General features: G+C 43.9%; 1 protein-coding gene across 1 annotated transcript; it reads left to right on the forward strand.

The window, feature by feature from the left end:
• The first annotated feature begins 2,957 nt into the window (after window positions 1-2,957).
• Window positions 2,958-24,897, forward strand: ranbp9 (RAN binding protein 9). The gene is made up of 14 exons (XM_055867586.1): window positions 2,958-3,540; window positions 9,022-9,133; window positions 9,655-9,707; window positions 12,780-12,947; window positions 13,536-13,558; window positions 17,297-17,481; window positions 17,737-17,849; window positions 18,164-18,272; window positions 18,563-18,717; window positions 20,095-20,251; window positions 20,836-20,957; window positions 21,329-21,480; window positions 22,958-23,069; window positions 23,821-24,897. Exons 1-14 carry the CDS (start codon window positions 3,324-3,326, stop codon window positions 23,949-23,951), a joined length of 1,809 nt encoding a protein of 602 aa, XP_055723561.1. The 5' UTR covers window positions 2,958-3,323; the 3' UTR covers window positions 23,952-24,897.
• The last annotated feature ends 1,649 nt before the right edge of the window (window positions 24,898-26,546 follow it).

Below are 26,546 nucleotides of genomic sequence, written 5' to 3' on the forward strand. Positions count from 1 at the left end.
ATAAGTATTTGATTACATCAGAAAAGCAGAACTTAATATTTGGTGCAGAAACCTTTGTTTGCAATTACAGAGATCATACGTTTCCTGTAGTTCTTGACCAGGTTTGCACACACTGCAGCAGCGATTTTGGCCCACTCCTCCATACAGACCTTCTTCAGGTTTTGGGGCTGGATCCAGTTGCAGAGGGGGGTGTTTAGTCCCAGGGTCTTTAGCTTAGTGATGAGCTTTGAGGGCACTATGGTGTTGAACGATGAGCTGTAGTCAATGAATAGCATTCTCACGTAGGTGTTCTTTTTGTCCTGGAGGGAAAGGACGGTGTGGAGTATCAGGAATCAAGGTAAGACCCAGATGCAGACACATCGAATTGACAAGGGTTTAATATTCCAACAGGGACAGGCAAAAGTTAGGGCAGGCAGGAGTCAGTAGTAAACCAGAGGTGGGCCAAAGGTACAGGTCGGCAGGCAGGGTCAGGGGTAGGCAGAGTGGTCAGGCAGGCAGGCTCAGAGTCAGGACAGGCAAGGGTCAAAACCAGGAGGGTGAGAAAAAGAGAGACTGGGAAAAGCAGGAGCTGATAACAAAAATGCTGGTTGACTTGACAAACAAGACGAACTGGCAACGGACAAACAGAGAACACAGGTATAAATACACCGGGGATAATGGGGAACGTGGCACACCCTCTAGGGTTGCCACCTGGCGTCCTAACTGGGCGCATACCTGGTTGACCCGGGTGTCGTCTTTGAAAATCTGCGATGAGGCCTGGCGGGGACCCAGCACCTCTCCTCCAGGCCATAACCCTCCTAGTCAACCAGGTACTGGAACCCCCTGCCCCAAGTTCGAACCTTCTGGAGACGACTCACCGTGTAAGCCGGTTGGTCATCGATGAGATGGGGGGAGAGGGGTGGGACTGGAAACACGAGACAAAGGGCTGTGAGACATAGGTTTGACTCTGGACACATGAAAGGTGGGATGTATACGAAGGGTTCGGGGCAACAGAAGACGAACAGCAGAGGGGCTAATTCTTGCCTCCATTCCTCCAACGCCATCTTCACCGCCAGAAGCTCACGATTCCCTACATCGTAGTTATTTTCCGTGGCGTTGAGGCCGTGGGAGAAGAAGGCGCAGGGATGTAGCTTGACGTCCAGGGCAGAACGCTGGGAAATGACCGCCCCCACTCCGACATCAGAATCATCGGCCTCCACCACAAACTGACAGGAAGGGTCCTGTGATGGGAGCTGTGGTGAAGCGATGTTTGAGGTCCCGGAACGCCCGGTCAGCAGCTGGAGACCACGTGAACGGAACCTTCACGTGGTGAGGTGAGTGCGGACAGGGGGAAGGTAAAGAGGTATGCTTAGATAACCTATGCAGAAAAATAGGTGTTTCAGGTGTTTGAAAAATGCTAATTTCTCCTACATCCGGAGGAGTGTGGTGTGGGGGCTGTGCTTTGGCAAAGTGGGTGGGGTTATATCCTGCCTGTTTGGCCCTGTCCGGGGTTATCATCGGATGGGGCCACAGTGTCTTCTGACCCCTCCTGTCTCAGCCTCCAGTATTTATGCTGCAGTAGTTTGTGTCGGGGGGCTAGGGTCAGTCTGTTATATCTGGAGTATTTCTCCTGTCTTATCCGGTGTCCTGTGTGAATTTAAGTATGCTCTCTAATTCTCTTTCTTTCATTCTTTCTTTCTTTCTCTCTCTCGGAGGAGCTGAGCCCTAAGACCATGCCTCAGGACTACCTGGCATGATGACTCCTTGCTGTCCCCAGTCCACCTGGCTGTGCTGCTGCTCCAGTTTCAAATGTTCTGCCTACGGCTATGGAACCCTGACCTGTTCACCGGATGTGCTACCTGTCCCAGACCTGCTGTTTTCAACTCTCTAGAGACAGCAGAAGCGGTAGAAATACTCTCAAAGATCAGCTATGAAAAGCCAACTGACATTTACTACTGAGGTGCTGACCTGTTGCACCCTAGACAACTAATGTGATTATTATTATTTGACCATGCTGGTCATTTGTGAACATTTGAACATCTTGGCCATGTTCTGTTATAATCTCCACCCGGCACAGCCAGAAGAGGAATGGCCACCCATCATAGCCTGGTTCCTTTCTAGGTTTCTTCCTAGGTTTTGGCCTTTCTAGGGAGTTTTTCCTAGCCAACGTGCTTCCACACCTGCATTGTTTGGTGTTTTAGGCTGGGTTTCTGTACAGCACTTTGATATATCAGCTGATGTAAGAAGGGCTATATAAATACATTTGATTTGAGTGGGGGGGGGGGGGGTCGACCACCTCCCGTCCATCCTCATGTACGTCGTGTACCACCTCTAAAATAATGGGGTCATGACGCCCCTGCATCCAGGTTTCATTTATTCAGACTCAGGACAGTTAGACTATATTAAGCCACAGTTAATACTAGCTTCAAACATATTCATTGTAAACGAGCTGCAAATTGTGAAAGTATCTCTGTTGTGTAGGAAGAGTTGGCCTAATCATCCTGGGGGATGACAGCATTTGAAAAAATTTAGTAGGTGAGCTAGGTTCAACTTGGATTAGGTGATTATTATATAGATTTTTATTTCATTTGTGTGACCACAGTGTTAATACTAAAACAAATGTTTGTTCGATTCTTTATTCATTTATATAACTTTTTCATTTTCCACAGTGATGGAAATGTAGGACTATACCTCAAATTACCCCACTTTCTACAGTCATTGCTGGCATTGCATTAGCTACCCTATTTGATGAAGAAATTACAATTGAACTACTTCACCATTTTCCAAGAGAAAACTACTTCATATAGAGTTGGGGTTTCTGCAGACCAATTAGCCTAAAGATAATAAACTGTTGAGAACATTGTGAGGATAGAACCCCTGGTAGAACATTGAGGGATACATTGATGTTTGTTATGTGTCTGAGCATGTACTTTCCAGTCCTTAAGGAAATGTGACTGGACCTCCTCTAAACCAATCAAATGTGTGGATTAGCACCGACAACAAACAAAAGATCGAGGTTAGCCATACTGTGTCGATGTCTACCAGCTCTAATCATATCTGCGAGATAAATCGTGTCGTATATTTTCAGTTTGTCCTAAAAACGCTTTAGCGAGATGGGTTTTCTTCGTTAAATTTGTCGTTGTATGTGTTTAGCGAATGTCAGATATTGAGCCATTTTTGCAATACGCGTATTTAGTTTGCTAGCTTGTTTTGTGGCTAGCATTAGCTAGCAGCGTTAGCTTTTAAAATACTTGACAGTTTGTGGAGGCGTTTGACTTATAGTTACGTTATTTGAATCGGTGGCTGACACGTCTTTCTAACTTAAATAAACCCGTTTGTTCGCCATGTCAGGACAGTCATCGGGCTGTGGGTTTCTTATGTCGGTTGTTGTTCACGGAGACTCGGCTCTGAACGAACAGGAAAATGAGCTCAACCAGCAACTCAGACGGCTCTATCCAGCGGTAAACGAACTTGAAACCCCGCTTCCTCGATCCTGGAGCCCGAAGGACAAGTTCAGTTACATTGGCCTCTCTCAGAACAATCTTCGAGTGCACTATAAAGGTAACTATCTATGACGCGTGAATGAAATTAAATATGAGTGCTAACGTTAGCTAGCGTCAATCGCTTACTTTGCTAAGGTTACATGTCAGTGGCTAACTAGCCGTACTCTTAGCTAACTACGTTACCTTAGCTAGCCAACGTTCGCAGTTAATCTTAGCAGTTATCGTTCTCAAAACGAATTGACAGCACCAGTTGGCTAAAAACAGTCAAGCTAATGTTAACTAAGTTAGGTTGGTAATGATCAACAACAATACGTTATCTTGTAAACCAGCTGGCGAAATCCCCAGCCAAAACAAGAACGTTAAGTAGCAACGTTACGCCAGCGAGCTTTCCAGTTGGACGAACTGCAGTCCTAGCTAACTGTTTGTCAAAACTAGCAAAAGTTGATAATTTTTTTTTTTTTTAAACATAATTGACATGTCAGTTGTATTTTGCTACCTAACTGGCTAACTTATTTGTTTTTCAGCTGTTTAGCATAGATGGACTCGACCAGGTCCGTAAATAACATGTCACAACCGCTGATTTGTAATTTTTATTTTATTTAACATTAATTTATTTAGGCAAGTCAGTTAATTAAGAACTAGTTCTTATTTTACAATGGCGGCCTACCCCGGCCAAAACCTCCCGTAACCCTAGCTGATTAGGCTAACTGATTTATAATGCCAGGGCCCACTGCTAGCTTGTTTTTTTATTTTATTTATCAAGGGCCCAGGGATCACAAATTAATTAATATACTAGTTAACCTACTAGTTAAATTGGCACATAAATCAGCAAGCTAGCTTTGTCAAGCTAGCTTTGTCAAGCTGACAAAACAAAAAAACGACACCTAAAGGCAAAGCCCTTATCCTGTGTAGACTGTCGTCTAGCTATAGGCCTATAGTTAGCTAGCTAGCCTAGATGTGCTTCTTCAGCATTACCCATTTCGGATCTGTATGCCCTATATTCAATCGGTTGCTATGTCATGGTGGATTTTTAGGAAGTAGCAACTGTAAGTCAATGGCTGGAGTGAAAATCAAGGCTCTTGCTTTGTACCTCAACCAACTAAAGGTATCTGAAGTGTATTTTTCCCCGTGTTTGATGTGGGCCTACTACATCAAGGTGTAACAGTGTATTTCCTTTCTGGGTGTGTAGGCCATGCATTTGACCCTTTAAACAATCTCTTCATAGTATGTGATGTGTCTAGAGAACATCGTGGCTTTACACATCCTCTTGTGTTTATACATACCACTGAGGTTATAATATGAATAAGAACTAGACAATGCCTGACCTTTTGTTTTCAAAGTAATCTATTCGCGTTTGCATATGCCGATTCATGGACCGTTTTTATATCCGGTTTACACAGCCCAACTTGACATGCGCACTTGAACTCGGTGCGCACAGGGGAGCAGCCACGATCCAAAAACATTGCCACATATTGGATGAATATAAAATGTTAAAGCTGCGATATGTTTTTTTGGGGCCACCTGACTAAATTCACATAGGAATGACTTATAGATCTGTCATTCTCATTGAAAGCATGGCTAAAAAGCCGTTGCTCTGTTCTGTGCTCTATTTATATGCTTCACATTAAGTCTAATTTTTGCTTCTTTCTGTTTTGTGCAACAGCTTCAAACAGCTGAAAATACAATATATTTCCGTGGTTTAGATGGTACAATGATTCTCTACACTAGCTCGTTTTGTCACAAACTGAAATTAGGCGAATTATTAGAATTTAACAACCAGGAAATGGCTGGGGGAAATAAGCCTCTGTGACAATTTGAATAATTCAATTAATGTTTTGTGCACAAAGGTGATGACTGTCCTTATTAGGAATGTTCAAATCTGATTTTCTATGGAAATTGTCTTTCTGGGCAAGTACTGACGCAAAACTGTAGGAGCAGTCAACTGGAACCCTGGCTCCTTGACGCATCAGCCAGGCAGACATAGCGCAAACTTTAAACGAACACACTTGGATGACAACGGGTCACTTGAGACTGACACTTTAGGGCATGTCATTATGTTCACAGGGATGGGTGGGCCAAAGATTATAGATATACTGACAAGATGTATGTCTCTTCGCCCAAACAATGGGAGTCGTTGACCACAAAGCGGCATGGCGGGTTGTCTAGCTCCCGCCTATCCTTTCTTTGTGTTGGTGGATACATCTCATTATCGAAATCCTTTTTGTTATTATTCGATGAGGGTTGTTGATTTCAACCACCTGTATTCAATGGCGAGGGATGCTATACTACTAGCCTCATGCCATGAATAGTCATCTCCAGACAACTCCGATAAAGTTTTCTCAATGTTGCCGGGATGTCACGTGTCCTACTTAGCAGTACACTAGTAACCACTTAAGCAATATGAAACTTCTATTAGATCAAATAAACCTCATGTAGGAAATAAGCCATACATTCTTTGTTGTTGGCCAAATTCAACACTCATTGGCCTCCATACAAAACTCCACGTTTGGGCGAAACAACAAAACCTTCACCTGCAGGAGGGAGAAATTTTCACAGAGTTGGCCCTCTTCCTCTCTGGTGAAGTTAGCCACAATAGTGGAATTTGCAGTATGCCTTCAAATTTAAATTCCCCCATTGAAACTGATGGATACATAGTGTTTAGCATCATCTAGTCCAAGTAAGGTTTGCATGTTATATAAATTCAACAAAAGACAATGTAGTTAATTTGACATCTGAAATCGCACTGTGGATGTATTAGACTTCAGAATTACATTACGGGCATACCTGTAGACTATGCACTGTATAGCCGTACCTATGGATCTTGCAGGGCTAGACATGGGCTGCTGGCCCAGGTAGGTTTTGGAAACCATCTGGGCAAGTCAATCATTCATAATGCTATTTTCAATCTAGGCTATATGATTGATGAGGAAAGTCTGTTCCCAAAGCTGTTAGGTTATGTACAATGTTACCTCTAAGCTGTGCACATGCGCAAAGCTCCACTGGGACTTCCGCGCAGAAGAAATATCAGCCCACGCAGAGAAGCAAGAGATTGAACTTCATTCAACTTTCTACATCCCTCCCCCGTTAACACTATCAACGTCTCCCTTAACTGTGGAAATTGTGATTGAGTCAACATAATATTAGCCACTTCAATGCAACAAAACAAACTATGCGAGAGATTTTGGAGTAGCCAGAACGCATCGGCGTTGGATTCTATTGCATTGACAGGCACCACTCGGGGCCCGTGCGCCATAACCAATCGGTGCTGCAGTAGGCCAATATGCAAATAGAACATTGCCATATATGGATCTGTGCCTTTTTTTTTTTGTCTGAAAGGGCCAGTTGAATTTTGCATAAGCTAAGTAGCCAATAGGCAGAGGGTAGCATACATGGTCTGATTCTCTGTAATAATGATAATGGAATAATTGTGTTTTTATAAAGTGGCTTCTTGCATCAAACAACACATTTTCGGTCACCTTGTCTGAAGGACAAGTGGATAAACAGGTTAATGTCAATCACTTTTCAAAACTGATCGTCAGGAACTTCATGAAATGGGTTTCCATGGCCGAGCAGCCGCACACAAGCCTAAGAACACCATGCTAAGCGTCGGCTGGTGTGGTGTAAAGCTCGCGGCCATTGGACTCTGGTGCAATGGCATTGCTTTCTCTGGAGTGATTAATCACACTTCATCTGTCAGTCTGACAGACTAATCTGAGTTTGGTGAATGCCAGGAGAACGCTACCTGCCCCAATGCATAGTGCAAACTAAAGTTTTTAATGGAGGAGGAATTCTGGGGTTGTTTTTATGGTTTTGTTAAGTGAAATCTTATTGCTCCAGCATACAATGATGTTCTGTGCTTCCAACTTTGTGGCAACAGTTTGGGGAAGGACCTTTCCTGTTTCAGCATGACAATGCCCCCATACACAAAGCTAGGTCCATACAGAAATGGTTTGTCAAGATCAGTGTGGAAGAACTTGACTGGCCTGCACAGAGGTCTGACCTCAACCCCATCGAACACCTTTGGGATGAATTGGAGCAACGACTGCGAGCCAGGCCTAATTGCCCAACATCAGTGCCCGACCTCACTAATGCTCTTGTGGCTGAATGGAAGCAAGTCCCCGCAGCAATGTTCCAACATCTAGTGGAAAACATTCCCAGAAGAGTGGAGGCTGTTATAGCAGCAAAGGGAGACCAACCCAATATTAATGTTCATGATTTTGGAATGAGATGTTCGATAAGCAGGTGTCCACACACTACATGACCAAAAGTAGATCTACCGCTAAATGTTAAGTTAACAATGGATATTTAAACCAGAAATCTACTTTTTGGTCTGCAATCTTTCCAAAGCGTAATTCGGTCATCTTGCGCTGTTTTGAATGAACAATTCTAACGGCTTTCCCAAAACAACCTTCCCAAATGAATGTTGTTGAAATCGAAGTAGGTCGAGCTGGCAGAATGTTCTTATGAGTTGCACAGTATCAATCGGGTGGGTGTTAATAAAAACTCTGCTGTCACATGTAGGTAAGATGTATAAATAAGAATTTTCTCCCACACCTCATTAGTGGTCTCCTAATGTGGGCTAACCATTGTTGTGGATCAGAATCCCCCCCCCCCCCCCCCCCCCCCCCCCCACACACGCAATAAAAAAGTGGTTTTGAATGAACTGAATTTTTTTTAACTACTTGAACATCTCGTTCTATTTGTAATTTTTCCTGTGAGCTCAAAGCGCACATCATGCAATTTCTCTACAGGAATTAGATTAAACCTTAACTGTGTGACGCAGGGAGTTGTAGTTCACAACCGGCCAAATAGTCGACATACAGTAGTTTAGTGCAGAAGAAATGGTTATGAACTACAATGACCGTAATCCATTGCGCGCCTACTTGTCTGATTTTGTTTCTTTCACACCTGCCTTGTTAGGCAGACGAAGGAAGCCAGAATGCCCAATTGAGAGGGATAGAGCAGTTGCTTCAAGGTATCTACCTGAAATGCACGGTTTAAGTGATTTTGATAGTTGGTATTCAGCATTCATGAAAGTAATTTTGTTAGGGCATAGACAGCAGTTCTATAGATGACTTGGAATTAAATAATAATAATAAAAAAACAAATGTAAATATTTTATTAAAGTCATGTGAATAAATGATGGTTAAGTGATAAGCATTCACTACCATCATGGGACTTTTTATGAATTGTTCTGTTACAGCATTCAACCTGCATCGTGCAATTAATGTTGAAAAAATAATTCCAAAGTGATTTAAAAATGTATAATTGACCTCAAAAGTAACTAATCGCTCAGCGCTAGTGCTGAATTCCAATTTCTCCGCCCACACCTCTCGGCGTTCTAGTAGATCTGATAGGTTTAAGCAATATGGTAGTTGTAATTGCTGCCGTCTGATTGGCCAGAGGGCATTTCTGCCATACTACTTACGCCTATCCAATTGTTTCAGATCTAAAGTGGTGCCTACGGGTAAGAGCTAGGGGTTGAATTGATTACAGGGTGTCTTGTTTCATTCATGCCCTCGCTTCCATCCACCCACAGGTCATGGAAAGACCCCTAAAGATGCGGCATCCGTACGAGCCACTCATCCCATCCCAGCTGCCTGCGGGGTCTACTACTTTGAGGTGAAAATCATCAGTAAAGGCCGAGATGGGTAAGATGGATGCACAGAATTGGGCTCTACCCACGCAAACCCCTTTTGACTTCACTAATCATAGTCTACAGTTAACATTTTGTTCAATCGAGGACGTCTCATCAGTTCCCTGTAATGGTTAACGATTCTGAGATTAGACCCCCCCCCCCCCCCCCCAACTAATTGGCCTATTAACTCTTTCCTAGGGTGTATTCACTAGGAACCAAACGGAACAAAAACAGGGGGGGGGGGGGGGGGGGGGGGGGGGGGGGGTAAATTGAATTTGTCTAAGACACACTTTTTCATTTGCAATTCAACTTTTGCTATGTTGTGCACTAATGAACACACCCCTGATTTCCATTGCCTATCACGTCTCTGGACAGTTAGGAATTGACCTTTGCATGAGGGTGTCATCATGTTGGTGTGATTCATGAAATTCCCTTGAGGCAGTTTAGATATCCGTAGCCAGCGGAACCAATACTTTATAACTGTTAACATGCCTGGATCACACATTTTGACCCTGCTGTCTTTCTGTTTATCAGGTACATGGGTATTGGTCTCTCGGCTCAAGGTGTCAACATGAACAGACTCCCTGGTAAGGCGACTCTGTTGAAAGCTTTAGCTTGTGTGTCAAGGTTGACTCTGCCTTGGTCTTCGGGTGTGTTGGAAGAGGGTTTGGTTTGTGAATTGTCCCTGTCTGCGATGGGGCATTATGTGAATTCGTTTTTGTGTGTGTGTGTATTGTCTGGAAGACGTGCTGGTGATGAACATACTCTTGTGTGTGTTTCAGTGGATTGTCTATTTTCTTTTGAGTATGTATTGTCTGAAACTCGTGTGGGTGTGCCCTTAGAAGCCAGACAGGCTGCTTATTATCTGGCCTGACATGACACCATTGGGACAGGGTCACATGTTGGAGGGGGGGGGGTTGTTTATCTGGCAGTGCAGGGTGTCTCTCTCTGACACTGGCCTGCATCCAAAATGGTAGACTATTTCCTATATAGTGCCCCACATGCTCTGGTCAAAACTTGTGCACTATATAGGGTGCAATTTGAGATGCATCCTGTAACACTTCAGGACACAGGGCGGGCCCAGCAAAGGGCCACGGCATAGCAATGCAGCGCAGTCGTATAAAACAGCAGACAGAGCAGTGCCAGATCATGGCTAAGTAATCACTAATGGCTAGTTGCTAACTTGCTATAAAAAAAAAACTGTTACCCACATAAGTGTCAAATGTAATGTGGCTAATTCTTAGGAAACCTAATACATGTATGAGTTTTCAAGTGAGAACATTATTAAATTATTTTGACATTTATAGCAGAAGACCTAATTAGCGTAACACTCCAATACACATGTTAGGTCATAGCTTTTAAAAACCTATACTAAAATAAATGTGAGCTTCTAATCTAACCAGTGCCATGGCAGATTGATAGGCCTATATTTTACCCAGGTGTAAAACGGATACTCCTTATCTTCTGCTGTGAGGCTTTTTAATCTGAACATTTAGTTTAAGATGCATTGGTGAAGTGTTGCTTCTAGTGTGTGTGTGATGGTTAGTGCAAACACATTTCCTCTTTGGGGTTTAATAAAGTACTATCTTATAGAGAAGAGGTACTTATACTGAAAATATACACTGCTCAAAAAAATAAAGGGAACACTTAAACAACACAATGTAACTCCAAGTCAATCACACTTCTGTGAAATCAAACTGTACACTTAGGAAGCAACACTGATTGACAATAAATTTCACATGCTGTTGTGCAAATGGAATAGACAAAAGGTGGAAATTATAGGCAATTAGCAAGACACCCCCCAAAACAGGAGTGATTCTGCAGGTGGTGACCACAGACCACTTCTCAGTTCCTATGCTTCCTGGCTGATGTTTTGGTCACTTTTGAATGCTGGCGGTGCTCTCACTCTAGTGGTAGCATGAGACGGAGTCTACAACCCACACAAGTGGCTCAGGTAGTGCAGTTCATCCAGGATGGCACATCAATGCGAGCTGTGGCAAAAAGGTTTGCTGTGTCTGTCAGCGTAGTGTCCAGAGCATGCAGGCGCTACCAGGAGACAGGCCAGTACATCAGGAGATGTGGAGGAGGCCGTAGGAGGGCAACAACCCAGCAGCAGGACCGCTACCTCCGCCTTTGTGCAAGGAGGTGCACTGCCAGAGCCCTGCAAAATGACCTCCAGCAGGCCACAAATGTGCATGTGTCAGCATATGGTCTCACAAGGGGTCTGAGGATCTCATCTCGGTACCTAATAGCAGTCAGGCTACCTCTGGCGAGCACATGGAGGGCTGTGCGGCCCCACAAAGAAATGCCACCCCACACCGTGACTGACCCATCGCCAAACCGGTCATGCTGGAGGATGTTGCAGGCAGCAGAACGTTCTCCATGGCGTCTCCAGACTCTGTCACGTCTGTCACATGTGCTCATGTGCTCAGTGTGAACCTGCTTTCATCTGTGAAGAGCACAGGGCGCCAGTCGCGAATTTGCCAATCTTGGTGTTCTCTGGCAAATGCCAAACGTCCTGCACGGTGTTGGGCTGTAAGCACAACCCCCACCTGTGGACGTCGGGCCCTCATACCACCCTCATGGAGTCTGTTTCTGACCGTTTGAGCAGACACATGCACATTTGTGGCCTGCTGGAGGTCATTTTGCAGGGCGCTGGCAGTGCACCTCCTTGCACAAAGGCGAAGGTAGCGGTCCTGCTGCTGGGTTGTTGCCGTCCTACGGCCTCCTCCACGTCTCCTGATGTACTGGCCTGTCTCCTGGTAGCGCCTGCATGCTCTGGACACTACGCTGACAGACACAGCGACCCTTTTTGCCACAGTTCGCATTGATGTGCCATCCTGGATGAACTGCACTACCTGAGCCACTTGTGTCGTTTGTAGACTCCGTCTCATGCTACCACTAGAGTGAGAGCACCGCCAGCATTCAAAAGTGACCAAAACATCAGCCAGGAAGCATAGGAACTGAGAAGTGGTCTGTGGTCACCACCTGCAGAATCACTCCTGTTTTGGGGAGTGTCTTGCTAATTGCCTATATTTTCCACCTTTTGTCTATTCCATTTGCACAACAGCATGTGGAATTTATTGTCAATCAGTGTTGCTTCCTAAGTGGACAGTTTGATTTCACAGAAGTGTGATTGACTTGGAGTTACATTGTGTTGTTTAAGTGTTCCCTTTATTTTTTTGAGCAGTGTATTAACGCAACAATTTCTAAGATTTTACTGAGTTACTGTTCATATAAGAATCAGTCAATAAAAAAAAATATATATATATTTAATTAGGCCCTAATCTATGGATTTGACATGACTGGGCATGGGTGGGCCTTTATTGCATAGGCCCATCTAATTAGAATATGTTTTTTGCCACAAAGAGCTTTAATACAGACAGAAATACTCCTCAGCAACCCCTCCTCCCCCTGCGTGGTTACATGTGGTTGTGAGGCCAGTTGGACGTACTGCCAAATTCTCTTAAACAATGTTGGAGGCGTTGTGTTTTGACAAAAATGCACATTTTTAAAGTGGTGTTTTATTTTTTTATTTTTTTTCTCAGCTCATGAAACATGGGAACACTTTCTATGTTGTGCTTACATTTTTGTTCAGTTTATATTGTAAGTCGCGGCGTCTTTCAGAGTGACGACAATGTCTGTGTGGTTTTTCTCAGGCTGGGACAAACACTCGTATGGTTACCACGGAGATGACGGCCACTCGTTCTGCTCCTCCGGCACGGGGCAGCCCTACGGCCCCACGTTCACTACAGGCGACGTGATTGGCTGCTGCGTCAACCTCATCAACAACACCTGTTTCTACACAAAGAATGGCCACAGCTTAGGTATGGAACACACCTCCTCTAGAACATAAAAATGAATTGAATTAATGTAATAATTCGAAATGGAACTTAAGCCGTGTCATTCAGTTGAACTTTTTGTGGAGTTATTGTGGGGATTTCCTAAATTGGATAACGGTCTCTTACATTTAAGTCATTTAGCAGACGCTCTTATCCAGAGCGACTTACAAGGCTAGTTCTGGTGTTTGGAACCGGAAAATGAAAATGTACACACTCTGAGCTAACACATAATGCCTGCCCCACCTTTTTTAGTTTTTATAAACAATTATTTATTTACAACATATCACTATCAAACAACACGCCACATGTAAACACATGACACACAATATTGTTCTGTCTCATCCTGGTCTGAATCATTTGACTCGTAAAGGCACATTTCTATACTTTTCTTAGCATATCACATTTCATCCCACCCTTTAATGTATTTTAGAGGCAACATTTTGTCCAATTGAACATCCATGGTTTGAATAGAATAGATATGCTGCCTCATGCATTCCTGTACCCAACATAGGATATTCAGTCAGAGATGAAGAAATATATGTTGATGTTTTTATCTTCTCTCCTGTACTCTAGGAATAGCCTTTACCGATCTACCGGTAAGTATTATCCCACCGGCCATTTTGTCTTTAAAAGCTACATTCTGGGATTTGAAAAAAAAAACTAGGTGACACCCCTGCCACTTGTTTTGGTCCACAGCTGAGCTGAGGGATGGGGTTATGGCAATGTAATCCCCCTCATTCATTGATCACACTCCCGCTGCATGGACTAACATTTCACGATATCCAAGAGATGGTATCACATTTTATCAACCGACAATACAGTTTTAAGAAAAATACCTACAAAAACAAGGAATTAAAGGGCAGCTGTAAAATGACAATAGCGAGGCTATATAGGGGGTACCGGTTAGTCGAGGTAATTGAAGTAATACATGCATACTACCGTTCAAACGTTTGGTCACTTAGAAATGTCCTTGTTTTTGAAAGACAAGCACTTTTTAAATAAAAAAACATAAAATTGATCAGGAATACAGTGTAGACAATGTTGTAAATTACTATTGTAGCTGGAAATGGCTTTTTAAACATTTATTATTGAATATCTACAGAGGCCCATTATCAGCAACCATCACGCCTGTGTTCCAATGGCACGTTGTGTTTATAATTTTAAAAGGCTAATTTATCATTAAATCCTTTTGCAATTATGTTAGCACAGCTGACAACTGTTGTGCTGATTTTAAAGACGCAATAAAACTGACCTTTAGAGTAGTTGAGTATCTGGAGCATCAGCATTTGTGGGTTCGATTACAGGCTCAAAATGGCCAGAAATAAAGACCTTTTTTCTGAAAGTCGTCAGTCTATTCTTGTTCTGAGAAATAAATGCTATTCCATGTGAGAAATTGCCAAGAAACTGAAGATCTGGTACAAAGCTGTGTACTCCCTTCACAGAACAGCGCAAACTGGCTCTAACCAGAATACAAAGAGGAGTGGAAGGCCCCGGTGCACCTCTTTCTATTCTGGTTAGAGCCCGTTTGGGCTGTTCTGTGAAGGGAGTAGTACCCTGCGTTGTACCAGGTCTTCAGTGTGCTTTTCTTTCAAAAACCAGGACATTTCTAAGTGACCCCAAACGTTTGAATGGTAGTGTACATGTGGGTAGAGTTATTAAAGTGACTTATGCATAGATAATAACAGTATCAGCAGTGTAAAAGAGGGGGGGGGGGGGGGGTGCAAGTAGTCTGGTAGCCATTTGATGTTCTTATGGTTTGGGGGTAGAAGCTGTTTAGAAGCCTCTTGGACCTAGACTTGGCGCTCTGGTACCGCTTGCCGTGCGAACAGTGTATGACTAGGGTGGCTGGAGTCTTTGACCATTTTTAGGGCCTTCCTCTGACACTGCCTGGTATAGAGGTCCTGGATGGCAGGAAGCATGGCACCAGTGATGTAGTGGGCCATACGCACTATCCTCTATAGTGCCTTGCGGTCCGAGGCCGAGCAGTTGCCATACCAGGCAGTGATGCAACCAGTCAGGATGGTCTCGATGGTGCAGCTGTAGAACGCTTTTGAGGATCTGAGGACGCATGCCAAATCTTTTCAGTCTCCTGGGGGAGGAATATATATATATTTTTTTGTGCCCTCTTCACAGCTGTCTTGGTGTTCTTGGACCATGTTAGTTTGTTGTTGATGTGGACACCAAGGAACTTGACGCTCTCAACCTGCTCCACTACAGCCCCGTCGATGAGAATGGGGGTGTGATCGGTTCTCCTTTTCCTGTAGTCCACAATCATCTCCTTAGTCTTGATCATGTTGAGGGAGAGGTTGTTGTCCTGGCACCACACGGCCAGGTCTCTGACCTCCTCCCTATAGGCTGTCTCGTTGTTGTTGATCAGGCCTACCAGTTTGAACCCTATTTGAAGATGAACATTGTTTACAAACAACAAAGTAAACAATGGGTGGAGTAATAAAACGTGATAGTTTGGCTTATGATGGACAGTTCTAATTTCATTTGGATTTTTATGCATTCAATTCTTAAAGAATCAATGGGTAAATATCAATAATTTTAATTGTACAGCTTCCCAAATCCCAGACTGTAGCTTTAATGTTAACAATGCATATTTTGAATGGTGTTTGCTGCCTGGAGGATCTGAAATATAAAACTAATATGTGAAGATTGAATAATTTATGCCATTTGAAAGTTCCCAAAAAATGTGTAATTTACATGTCTGCTTTTTTTTCGCTACACTGAGGTGGGGGTGAGCGCTGGCTGCGCCGTCCCCCTACCAGCAGAATGACCCCTTGTTTGAGGATAAAATACGACTGCTTTAGCCAAAACAATAATCCATTGAGCAGAAGCTGTTGGCCACAAGCCAGCATTCATGTTTCTCTGGGCTCTACGGTGATGTGCGTCAACTCCACTGGAGCTGACCGTTCTCTGTTAGACCATGAAACGGGCTTTGAGAAATCCCTCCGCTGCTAACTCCAGGGTCATGTTCGTTAGGCATGAAACGGGGCGGGAACTACCAGAGTATGCCGAATGAGAATGCAACCCAAGTCGTCATGGGATTGTTTTTATTTCTTGAATATGCCAATGTAGAACTCGCATTCCATAACTTCCACTTAATTTCCTGAACTGCTTTTTTTGTTGTGACCAACCTTTTCTTCAGTCGTCATTTTTCAGAGGGGGGTTACAGGTACAAAAACAATCAAATAAATGCATACATAACCCCCCCCTCTGCCAGAGGCAAATTTCATCGTAAAATGTTTCCTTGGTGTGATACTGTCTGAACAAATTTAAAATGAATAAGTTGGTGGTTTGGATTATGGGATGTCAAGGTCATATTTTTCCATATTCTGTTCCAGTTAATGTGGGGGTTTATATTCGATTAGTTAAGTGGACAATCATCGTTCTTTTTTTAATCGTTAATTTAAAAAGCTTTGCGGCAAATAGAAATTGTGAGCAATAGTATCACCAAAGCGTTTTAAGGGTCATATCAGTGAAGACCACCTCTACCAGGCCAATATGAGACACCATATTTGTCACTACTCAGCCATGGGGGAGAAGAATCATGTTTAAATTTTGTATTTCCAGGCACAATTTGTCCCATCTTAAATTTGGTACGGATAGTCCTATGTCTTTCTCTCTTTGTAAATGTTATCCGGGATCGTTTACCTTGCCATATACACTGGGTCTACACAACATTAGGAACACCGTCCTAATATTGAGTTGCCCCCCCCCCCCCCCAATGCAAGTAATGGTTGAGTCTTTCTTGATGGATGGCAAGTTCTGCTCTTTTTTAACGGTATATTGTCTTGACTTTGGAAAGAGCAATAGCTACCTGGTCTGAAGCGTTTGTTGAATGCTCAAACACAGCTGACAACGTAAAGTTCTTTTGACTCCAACTTTGTCAGCTAAACTAAGATACTGTGTGTGTGTATATGTATCAGTTAGATGAGGATCCTGAACCATGTCGCTATGGTTTTGTTTATCTGGTCCTTATAAAACAACCCGTCCTGGAGTGTGTTCATTATTGCGCACTGTAGTGAAATGTTTTGCAACGGAGAACAAAAACGTTTCTTAAGCGGACAAATTCAGGTAGGTCCCTCCCTCCCAGTTTCGTTTGGTTCCTTGTGAATGCACACCTGGTATCAACTCGGCTCCTTGATCTATCTTGCTTGTGAAATTGTATTATATACACTCACTCACTCATTTGTGGTTGAGGCTATATGGAACTTTTCCCCTCGAGTGGTTTGATGAAAATAAGAGCATATGTTTGAACCATACATCCAACATTTTAAGAGAATTTGTTAGTGATTTAACAAATCATCGTAGTATATTTGTGCCCCCAGCCCAACCTGTACCCCACAGTGGGGCTGCAGACCCCTGGGGAGGTGGTGGATGCCAACTTTGGCCAGCACCCATTTGTGTTCGACATCGAGGACTACATGCGCGAGTGGCGGACTAAGATCCAGGCCCAGATCGACAGGTTCCCCATAGGGGACAGGGAGGGAGAGTGGCAGTCCATGATCCAGAAGTAAGTACCTTCCCTTGTAGCTGTACACACCAATGGAAACTACATTTCCCATCTTCCTTTGCAACTGGTTTGACTTGTATTATTGCCACCTTTTTTTAAATCTCAAATTTTCCAACTTGTTTTTAAGTGGTTATTTCCGAGTCTGAACCTCGTATTTCCAAATTCCCAACAGCATTTGAAGGCAGCATATCATTATTTGTAATCTGTATTTTCTCTCTGAGCTGTTCTGTTTCTCCCACCTCTTTGTCTCCACAGAATGGTGGCATCCTACCTGGTCCACCATAGTTACTGTGCCACAGCCGAAGCCTTTGCCAAATCCACAGACCAGGCTGTGCATGAGGAACTGGCCTCCATTAAAAACCGACAGAGTGAGTCATGCTTGTGTGAAAGATGTGTTTAGGGTGTGTCCTGTCATTGACTTGTGTATTTGCTTTGAGTATATTAGAATTATATGCTACATTCACAAAATGTAAAAGTACTTGATGGGTAGTAGGCATAGGTGGAGCCATTACAATATTTCTTAGGGACACGTCTGCCTAGGGGTCAAAATGGAATGGGCCTAGAATAAATTATTGTCCGTAACACTTTAAAATGTTGCCGCTCTCGTACCCTTGGAGACGAATGGGGAAATGCCATGTCACACTAAGTCTCCTCCCAATATGTAAATGGGATGTGCTTGCAGAGATCCAGAAGCTGGTGTTGTCAGGCAGAATGGGAGAGGCCATTGAGACCACCCAACAGCTGTACCCCAGCCTACTGGAGAGTAACCCCAACCTCTTATTTATGCTGAAGTGAGTAATGGCGAGGGATAGGCAATCTTGCCACATTTAGGAACTGTACCTTCTAAGGGGAAGCTCAGGATATTACAACTTGTTGTTAGATGGTTCCTCACCCTGGAAGTGGTTGTAAATTCCTGAACTTACCCTTTAATGGCAAGACTGTACATTGATGTGCAGCCTTGTCTGTTGGTATTTCTGTACTTAATTGATGCTGTATTTTTAATGTGGTGGTTGACGGTTGTATTGGATAGGCCTAATCTTTGTAACCCTCCCCCTGTCCACTTAATCCCACTGTCTCTCAGGGTGAGACAGTTCATCGAGATGGTGAATGGGACGGACAGCGAGGTGCGCTGCCTGGGAGGCCGCAGCCCCAAGTCCCAGGACAGCTACACGGGCTCGCCCCGCCCCTTCAGCAGCCCCAGACAGAAAGCAAGCGGCTCCCAGGCCTACCTCACAGGTATGATACACTGAACAATCTGTGGATTTCCCATGACAGGTATGCATTGGTTAGTCACAGATACCTTAAAAAATATATCTATCTGGTGTGATAACCATTCGCCTCATGCTGCGCGACATCTCCTTCACATAGTTGCTCAGGCTGTTGATTGTGGCCTGTGGAATGTTGTCCCACTCTTCAATGGCTGTGCGAAGTTGCTGGATATTGGTGGGAACTGGAACACGCTGTCGTACACTTCGATCCAGAGCATCCCAAACATGCTCAATGGGTGACATGTCTTGAGTATTCAGGCCATGGATGAACTGGGACATCTTCAGCTTCTACGACTTGTGTACTGATCCTTGCGATATGGGGCCATGTATTATCATGAGGTGGATGAACAGCGCGACAATGCGCCTCGTCCCGGTATCTCTGCGTTCAAACTGCCATCGATAAAATTCTATGGTGTTCATTGTCCGTCGTGTTTATGCCTGCCCATACCATAACCCCTCTGCCACCATGAGGCACTCGCTACAACGTTGACATCAGCAAACCACTCTCTCACACGGTGCCGTACTCTGTTGTCATCTGCCCAGTACAGTTGAAACTGTGATTCATCCATGAAGAGCACACTTTCCCAGCGTGCCAGTGGCCATTGACGGTGAGCATTTACTCACTGAAGTCGCTTACGACGCCAAACTGCAGTCAGGTCAAGACCCTGGTGAGGACGAGCACGCAGATGAGCTTCAGAGGGTTTATGCAGAAATTCTTTGGCTGTGCAAACCGAGTTTCATCAGCTGTCCGGGTGACTGGTCTCAGGCGGTCCCACAGGTGAAGAAGCCGGGTGTGTAGGTCCTGGGCTGGTGTGGTTGTGAGGCCGGTTGGACATACAGACAAATTCTCTAAAACAACGTTGGAGGCAGTTTATGGGAGAGAAATTAACATTACATTCTGGCTACAGCTCTGGTGGACATTCAGCTCATGAACCATGGGACGAACACTTTACATGTTGCATTTTTATGTTTTTGTGCAGTGTATATTCACATCTGGTTGTGTTCATTAGGCACTTAACAGGCTGAAACAGGAAGGTACTTTTTCATGTTTTCCCGTTCCATGTTCTGCTACAGTGTGCTGTTATAACTATGACCCTGGGGCGTGTTCAATAGGTACCAAACGGAAGAACACTAACAAACATGGAGGGACTACCTGCACTTGTCCAAAAGTATTGCATTTCTTGTTTTGTTGCAAAACATTTCTAAACCTTATCCATGAACATGACCCAGTCCTGGATCAAATTAATTCAGTCAAATACTTAAGGTGCACTTTATTTAGCTTGCCATTCATCTTTTTGTGTCTTGTATGGTGTTTTTTCATCTGACTGTCCTGGTTGCTTCCCAGGATTTGACGGCGGCTGTTGTAATGGGGTGATGTCCAGTAAGGCCCACCCCTCCCCCCACAGTCACAAGCCCTGCCCCCCGGGCCCAGCCCTCCTTGCACCCGCTGCTGAGCTCAGCTCCCTCAATGGCAGCCACAGCCTGCAGCAGCCCAACGCCAGGTACTGAACATGCACAAGGCTATAATGTACTGAACATGAGCATAAGACTATGTACTGAACACCCTACTCAATACTAGGTAGCTTGTAAACGCCTCAACATGCATCCAACACGAGATAAAATAAACAACAATAAACACCAACAGTCTTGCACAGCCTGCTTAACTTCTACCAAAACAAGGTATTGACACAACGTATCACAACCCAAAAACGCAGGTTTTAAGATCGACCTACATTGCAGTGGGACTGCGCAAAACTTTGAATTTACAAATCGGCTTGCAGTCCTAATAACTAATTTGTTATCAAGATTATAAGTACTAGAACTCAAATGATACTCCAATGTTACAAGAATGGAAGAATCAAATGCTTTATTGAAATATAAATTATTTTGGGGGGGAGCTAAAGACAAACAACTGAAGTCTTATGGGGCAGAGACTTGGAAATGTGAATCTGAGGAAGTGTGATGTCAGTGTGTGTTGAAATGTATGAATGTTAAGTTGTCTATTTGTCTGTCAAATAAAATAGAATTTCTAATCTTTTAAAACGGATCCACTAAAACACACCTACTGTTTCCCCCCCCCCCTCAGTACTGATGTGGACATGGAGGTTGACCACTTCACCAACGGAGTGACCGAGTCCTCCTCCAATGGCTTCTTCAATGGCACTTCTAAACACGGAGCCCAGACAGAGGACTGTGACGCAGACATGGGTGAGTGACAGTCCATGACATGCACATGATAGTTTTTAACATTTTGAAGCTATACATTGCTTACAAATGAATTTCAACAATGGAGTAATGCATCTTTTGGGGGTTACGATAAGACGGTTGTGCTATACTCACGAGGCATAACTTATTATTCAAGATACCAATGGGTGTATATAGCCAAAATTGAAATGATCATCGCGTAGATTCCCAGATTGCACTTTTGTTATATTCCGATGTACAGCCTCTTTTTTTTGTAAAAAAAATTACACTGACATGAATGACTCTTGTCTGCATCTTTTCAAAGCAACCCTCTGAGTGGCTGAATGCGTTGTCCTCGTGTGACGTGCAGGATTTGATTGGTTCTGTGTCCACAGAGGTGGAGTCAGCCCAGTCCAAGAGGCAGCTGTGCGGGGGAAGCCAGGCAGCCATAGAGAGGATGATCCACTTTGGCCGGGAGCTCCAGAGCATGAGTGAGCACCTACGCCGAGAATGCGGCAAGAACTCGGTCAACAAGAAGATGCTCAAGGTACTCTCCATCAATTATGTTCAAATGACTTCCGATCAATGGCTCCAGGTACTCTCCATCAATTATGTTCAAACGACTTCAGATCAATGGCTCCAGGTACTCTCCATCAATTATGTTCAAATGACTTCCGATCAATGGCTCCAGGTACTCTCCATCAATTATGTTCAAATGACTTCCGATCAATGGCTCCAGGTACTCTCCATCAATTATGTTCAAATGACTTCCGATCAATGGCTCCAGGTACTCTCCATCAATTATGTTCAAATGACTTCCGATCAATGGCTCCAGGTACTCTCCATCAATTATGTTCAAATGACTTCAGATCAATGGCTCCAGGTACTCTCCATCAATTATGTTCAAATGACTTCCGATCAATGGCTCCAGGTACTCTCCATCAATTATGTTCAAATGACTTCCGATCAATGGCTCCAGGTACTCTCCATCAATTATGTTCAAATGACTTCAGATCAATGGCTCAATGTAATGGCTGTAAAACCTTGGCTGTGAATGTTTTGCGTGTACGTCGCACCACATTGCGTCACATAGCCTACAACTACATCACATATCTCAAAACAGTATTTGTCTAGCAGTACACTACCACACTGAATAGTTTCAAAGATTTTACTAAATTATAGTTCCTATAAGGAAGTCAGTCAATTGGAATGAATTCATTAGGCCCTAATCGATGGATTTCACATGACTGGGCAGGGTGCAGCCATGGGTGGGCCTGGCTCTCCAGTGGGTAGGGATATGCCCACCCATGGCTGCATCCAAGGTTTTACAGCCAATCCGAATGAGTTTCTCCCCACAAGGGATTTTATTACAGACAGAAATACTCCCCCCACCCTCAGACGCCAAGAAGCCATATGTGGAGGTCCTGGGCTGGCGTGGGTACATGTGGTGTGAGGCCGGTTGGACATACAGCCAAATTCTCTAAAACAACGTTGGAGGCAGTTTATGATAGAGAAGTTAACATTTAAATTATCTGGTAACAGTTCTGGTGGCCATTCCTGCAGTCAGCGTTCCAATTGCACCCTCCCTCAACTTGAGAGATCTGTGGCAAAACTGCACATTTTAGTGACCTTTCATTGCACCTGTGTAATGATTATGCGGTTTAATTAGCTTCTTGATATGTCTGTCAGGTGGGTGGTTTAATTTAACAAATTTGAGCAAAATAAGCTTTTTGTGCATATGGACCAATTTTTTTTATTTCAGCTCATGAAACACAGGACCAGTACTTTCACATGTTGCATTTACATTTTTGTTCAGTGTATGATCTGTTGTCAACATTGAACTTAGTGTACAATTTGAGGTTACTGTACCATGACTCACTGTTTCCATCTCTCATTAACAGCTGTTTCTGCTACCCTGCCTTTTCCCTGCGACGATTTTTACATTCTTCCAAATTCTTGTTCTTCTTGGCTGTCTTTTTCCTCTATTTGTATGTCCCTTATCACGTCCCCATCTCCCTCTGTAGGATGCATTCAGTCTGCTGGCCTACTCGGACCCGTGGACTAGCCCAGTGGGCTACCAGCTGGACTCTATCCAGAGGGAACCGGTGTGTTCCACACTCAACAGTGCAATTCTAGGTAGCTACACCACTTCTTGTTGTCACTTCAGAGCCTCTCCTCAACCAATTCCTAGGCCAGCAGTCAAGTGTTGTACATCATTGGGTCATACACTCTTGGGTGGTTTCCCAGACACCGATTTAAAGACTGGTCTTGGACTAAGAAGCACTTTCGATGGAAAATCTCCATTGAACATGCTTTTTAGTCTAGAACTTGGCTCAATCTCTGTCTGGGAAACTGGCCCTGTAAATTTAGCATTTTGATTAGAATAATGCTAATTCTGAATAGCTTTGCGTTGACTGGGGCGTTATCGTTTTCCTTTGAAAATGCCAACGAATGAGGGAGCGGTTAATTACCAACGTGGTCATAAATGGAAAGTTATCATTTTTTGATTTGAGTCATGGTAAAGAAGTAATTTGGCGGTGTCCATAGCTACTGTTTTGTGTATGTGGAGGTGTTATGCGTTGCCTATGGGTGTGCTATGTGGAACTGACTTATTTAGTGTCCTTAGTTACTAGGCCCATGTCATGGATATGATGTGTAATGCATTGCCCAATGATGTTAGAAATGTATGAGTCTCGAAAATTGGTGTTGAATCAGTCTTTTATTAATTTTAATAAGATGTGCACACAAAGGCCCTTACACAGCCCCCCCCAAGTTACTCATTCAGCTGTGTCCTTAGCTACCTTCATTTTCTGTGAGTGTTATGCATTGCCTATGGGAGTGATATGTAGTCCTTACATAGATGTTTTCTACCCACCCTCCCCCACAGAGACTCATAACCTGCCCAAGCAGCCCCCTCTGGCCCAGGCTGTGGGACAGGCTGCCCAGTGCCTGTCCATCATGGCACACTCTGGAAGTGGCTCCTGCGCCTTCGCTGCTGTGGACGATTACCTGCACTAGCCCCCCACACACAGGTCCCCCACCTTCACACAAACTCAATCTGGATCCCTCCACTCCTCGGGCTAGCCAAGGCTACTTTCAGATTCTCCAACCTCCTGAAGTGTTCACTCATGCATTGGATTGGTGCAAGAATGCCTGGAAGGAGTTTCCACCATATTTCTCACAGCAGTCCATTCCTTTGAAATCCATGAGGGGGAGTGTACGAGTGCACTCTTTGGGATAGGGTGGAGAATCGGGACGTCGCCCAAGTCTCACAGGAACCCTGATGCAGTCACGCAAGTCTGCCCACGTAATTTTAGTTGATAGGGAGAAGGGGAAAATTGCAAAGACTAGTCAACTAGTAAATTCACCTCTCTGATCTGTGTGACTGTGGCAAACCATGCAGGATTTTCATATGCCCAAACTACTGTGCGAAGGTGGAGCACCCTGGTCTGAAGAACAAGGAACGGCTTTCCAGTGACCGCATAACCCAGTCAACATATGTTGACACTCCATTTGCCAACCCAAAACGTGGTCCGTTTAAACCCCTGACCAACTATACCAACCAGACAAGCCAGGCCCACAGAAGACGTGAATATTCCGACCCATTCTAGTGCATTTGCACCTGGGTTTGGAGTACGCTAGCCGATCCCACCTCGAGAAACCAACTCCTTGGTGGCGCGAAAGACACACCCAAACCCCATGGCATCAGTGACTGGTGACACATGTGGATTGAAGACTGAAGAAGCCAGTGAGAGAATCTAGTCTTAACTTTTGTCTTTAAAAAAAGAAAAAATCTTGTTTATTTTGGGGAGGGTGGGTAGGCTCTGTTAACACTTCCTGGTTTACAAGGCATGGTGATTTATTATTCTAGCTAATTATATTCTTACTTGCATAAACAGTATATTTGTTGCGCGCCGGCAAGAGTGAATTCCACCAAATAATAAAGGTCCCAATCCCACCACTCCTTACTAGTGACAAGTGTCAGCGTGTGTACATGTTAACTTTTCTATGAATAAAATATCAATAATTAAATATTTAGCTACCAAAAGAAAGGAAAAAATATATATATATACCCTCAAATCTTCACACTGAGTGTTTAGAATCCTTTGTGGTGTTAGTCTCTGAAACGTTGTTATACTGTGGTTGAAGTTTGATTAACCCTTTCCATGGCTACCCCAGTACCCCCCCCCCCCCCCCCAACTGCACAGCAGGTCTGATAAGTTATGACATTTTATTTCCTAATGTATTCATTCATGGCATTACATATCCTTTAGCCACGAAGAACTCATGAGCCATAAGCCCTTTCTTGATTTGCCTGCTGAGATTGTCTCAGTTAATAAGTTCTAAATGAACATGTGTCTGTAATGAAGGGCTTTTCAGGCTTTTAAATCCCTCAAAATGTTTAGCAGATTAGCCTTGTGTTGAACCAGTAGCGAGCTAGCGCCTAAGCTCTCTTGATGAATGTTAGCCTCCCAGAATAGGTATTGTCCTGGTTTGGGGCTAACCATAGCAGCTTGTGATGGCTAACTTGGTCAAGAGCAGGCTTGTTTAAGGTTAACCTTTGCCCCCCCCCCCCCCATTAGCCTTTTCATAGCTGACCACATCCCAGGGAAGCAAATGTTGGGATAATGGCATGTTTGAGATGGCGTCAAGATTCTGCAGAGATCTTCACAATACCTGGAGAAGGGATTTAACCTACAAATTTACTATAGTGATCCTATACTCTGCAAAATCTGTATATCAAACATGCACATTTTCAGGTGTGAAAAGCCCTTATAGGCTGCTTTTGTCAGAACACTTGTCAACAACATCAACCCAACAAAGACTTGGGCCGGGAATCAAAGGCGACAGCATAGCACTTGAGCCAACATCCGCAGCGTCTGAGACTTTGCCTTTTAACAGGCAAATTGTTCCCTTGCAATGAGCTTTCCTACAACGCGCCTTTGATTGAATCCCGGCCTTACTCTTTCCTAGTTTTTGTTTACCGGATCTCCTTTAGTACTCTCAACAGCAAAATGGAAAATAAAATAGTATTGTCAACTGCACTGTGGTTACCACGTTTACAATAAAAAAAAACGTACCTAGGAAGGCGACATTGCAACTGTGTTTTAGTGCTTGCGGCCGCAGGGGCCATATGGAGCATCTCACAGTAGTTGTGATTTAGGATCGGTTTTGCTTTTCAGATCACAATGAATAATATCACATGGACATGGGGGATCTAATCCACAGAACTTTCTCAGGCTGTATGTATTATGGCTAAAAGTAAATGCAAACGCATTGGGTATTTGTAATCTGTCTTGGAAACCGTCCCTCAGTGTCTGACCATCACACCATTCTTTCCTTTAGCACATCTTTCAGTTTAGAAATCATTTTGCACGATATACAGTATAAAAACATTTGGGACTTTGGCCCAATTACCTTCAGAAGATCGATCTTACATAGGTCTGTCCCAAATGGTACCTTTTTTTCCTATATAGTGCACTACTTTTTTACCAGAGCCCTATGGGCCCAGGTCAAAGTATTGCACTAAATGGGGAATAGGGTGCCGATCCAAGATGGCACAACCATATCTGGGACTCAGCTTTGACACATCCACTTGGGCTGCAGTTTCAT

Source organism: Salvelinus fontinalis, chromosome 17 (assembly GCF_029448725.1).
Source record: "Salvelinus fontinalis isolate EN_2023a chromosome 17, ASM2944872v1, whole genome shotgun sequence".
NCBI classification, from domain to species: domain Eukaryota; kingdom Metazoa; phylum Chordata; class Actinopteri; order Salmoniformes; family Salmonidae; genus Salvelinus; species Salvelinus fontinalis.

Coding starts and splice junctions, on each gene's coding strand:
- ranbp9 (XM_055867586.1), top strand. CDS start 3,324: ATGTCAGGACAGTCATCGGGCTGTGGGTTTCTTATGTCGGTTGTTGTT. Junction 18,718..20,094: donor CTCCCAGGCCTACCTCACAG/GTATGATACACT, acceptor GTTGCTTCCCAG/GATTTGACGGCGGCTGTTGT. Junction 20,252..20,835: donor CTGCAGCAGCCCAACGCCAG/GTACTGAACATG, acceptor CCCCCCCCTCAG/TACTGATGTGGACATGGAGG.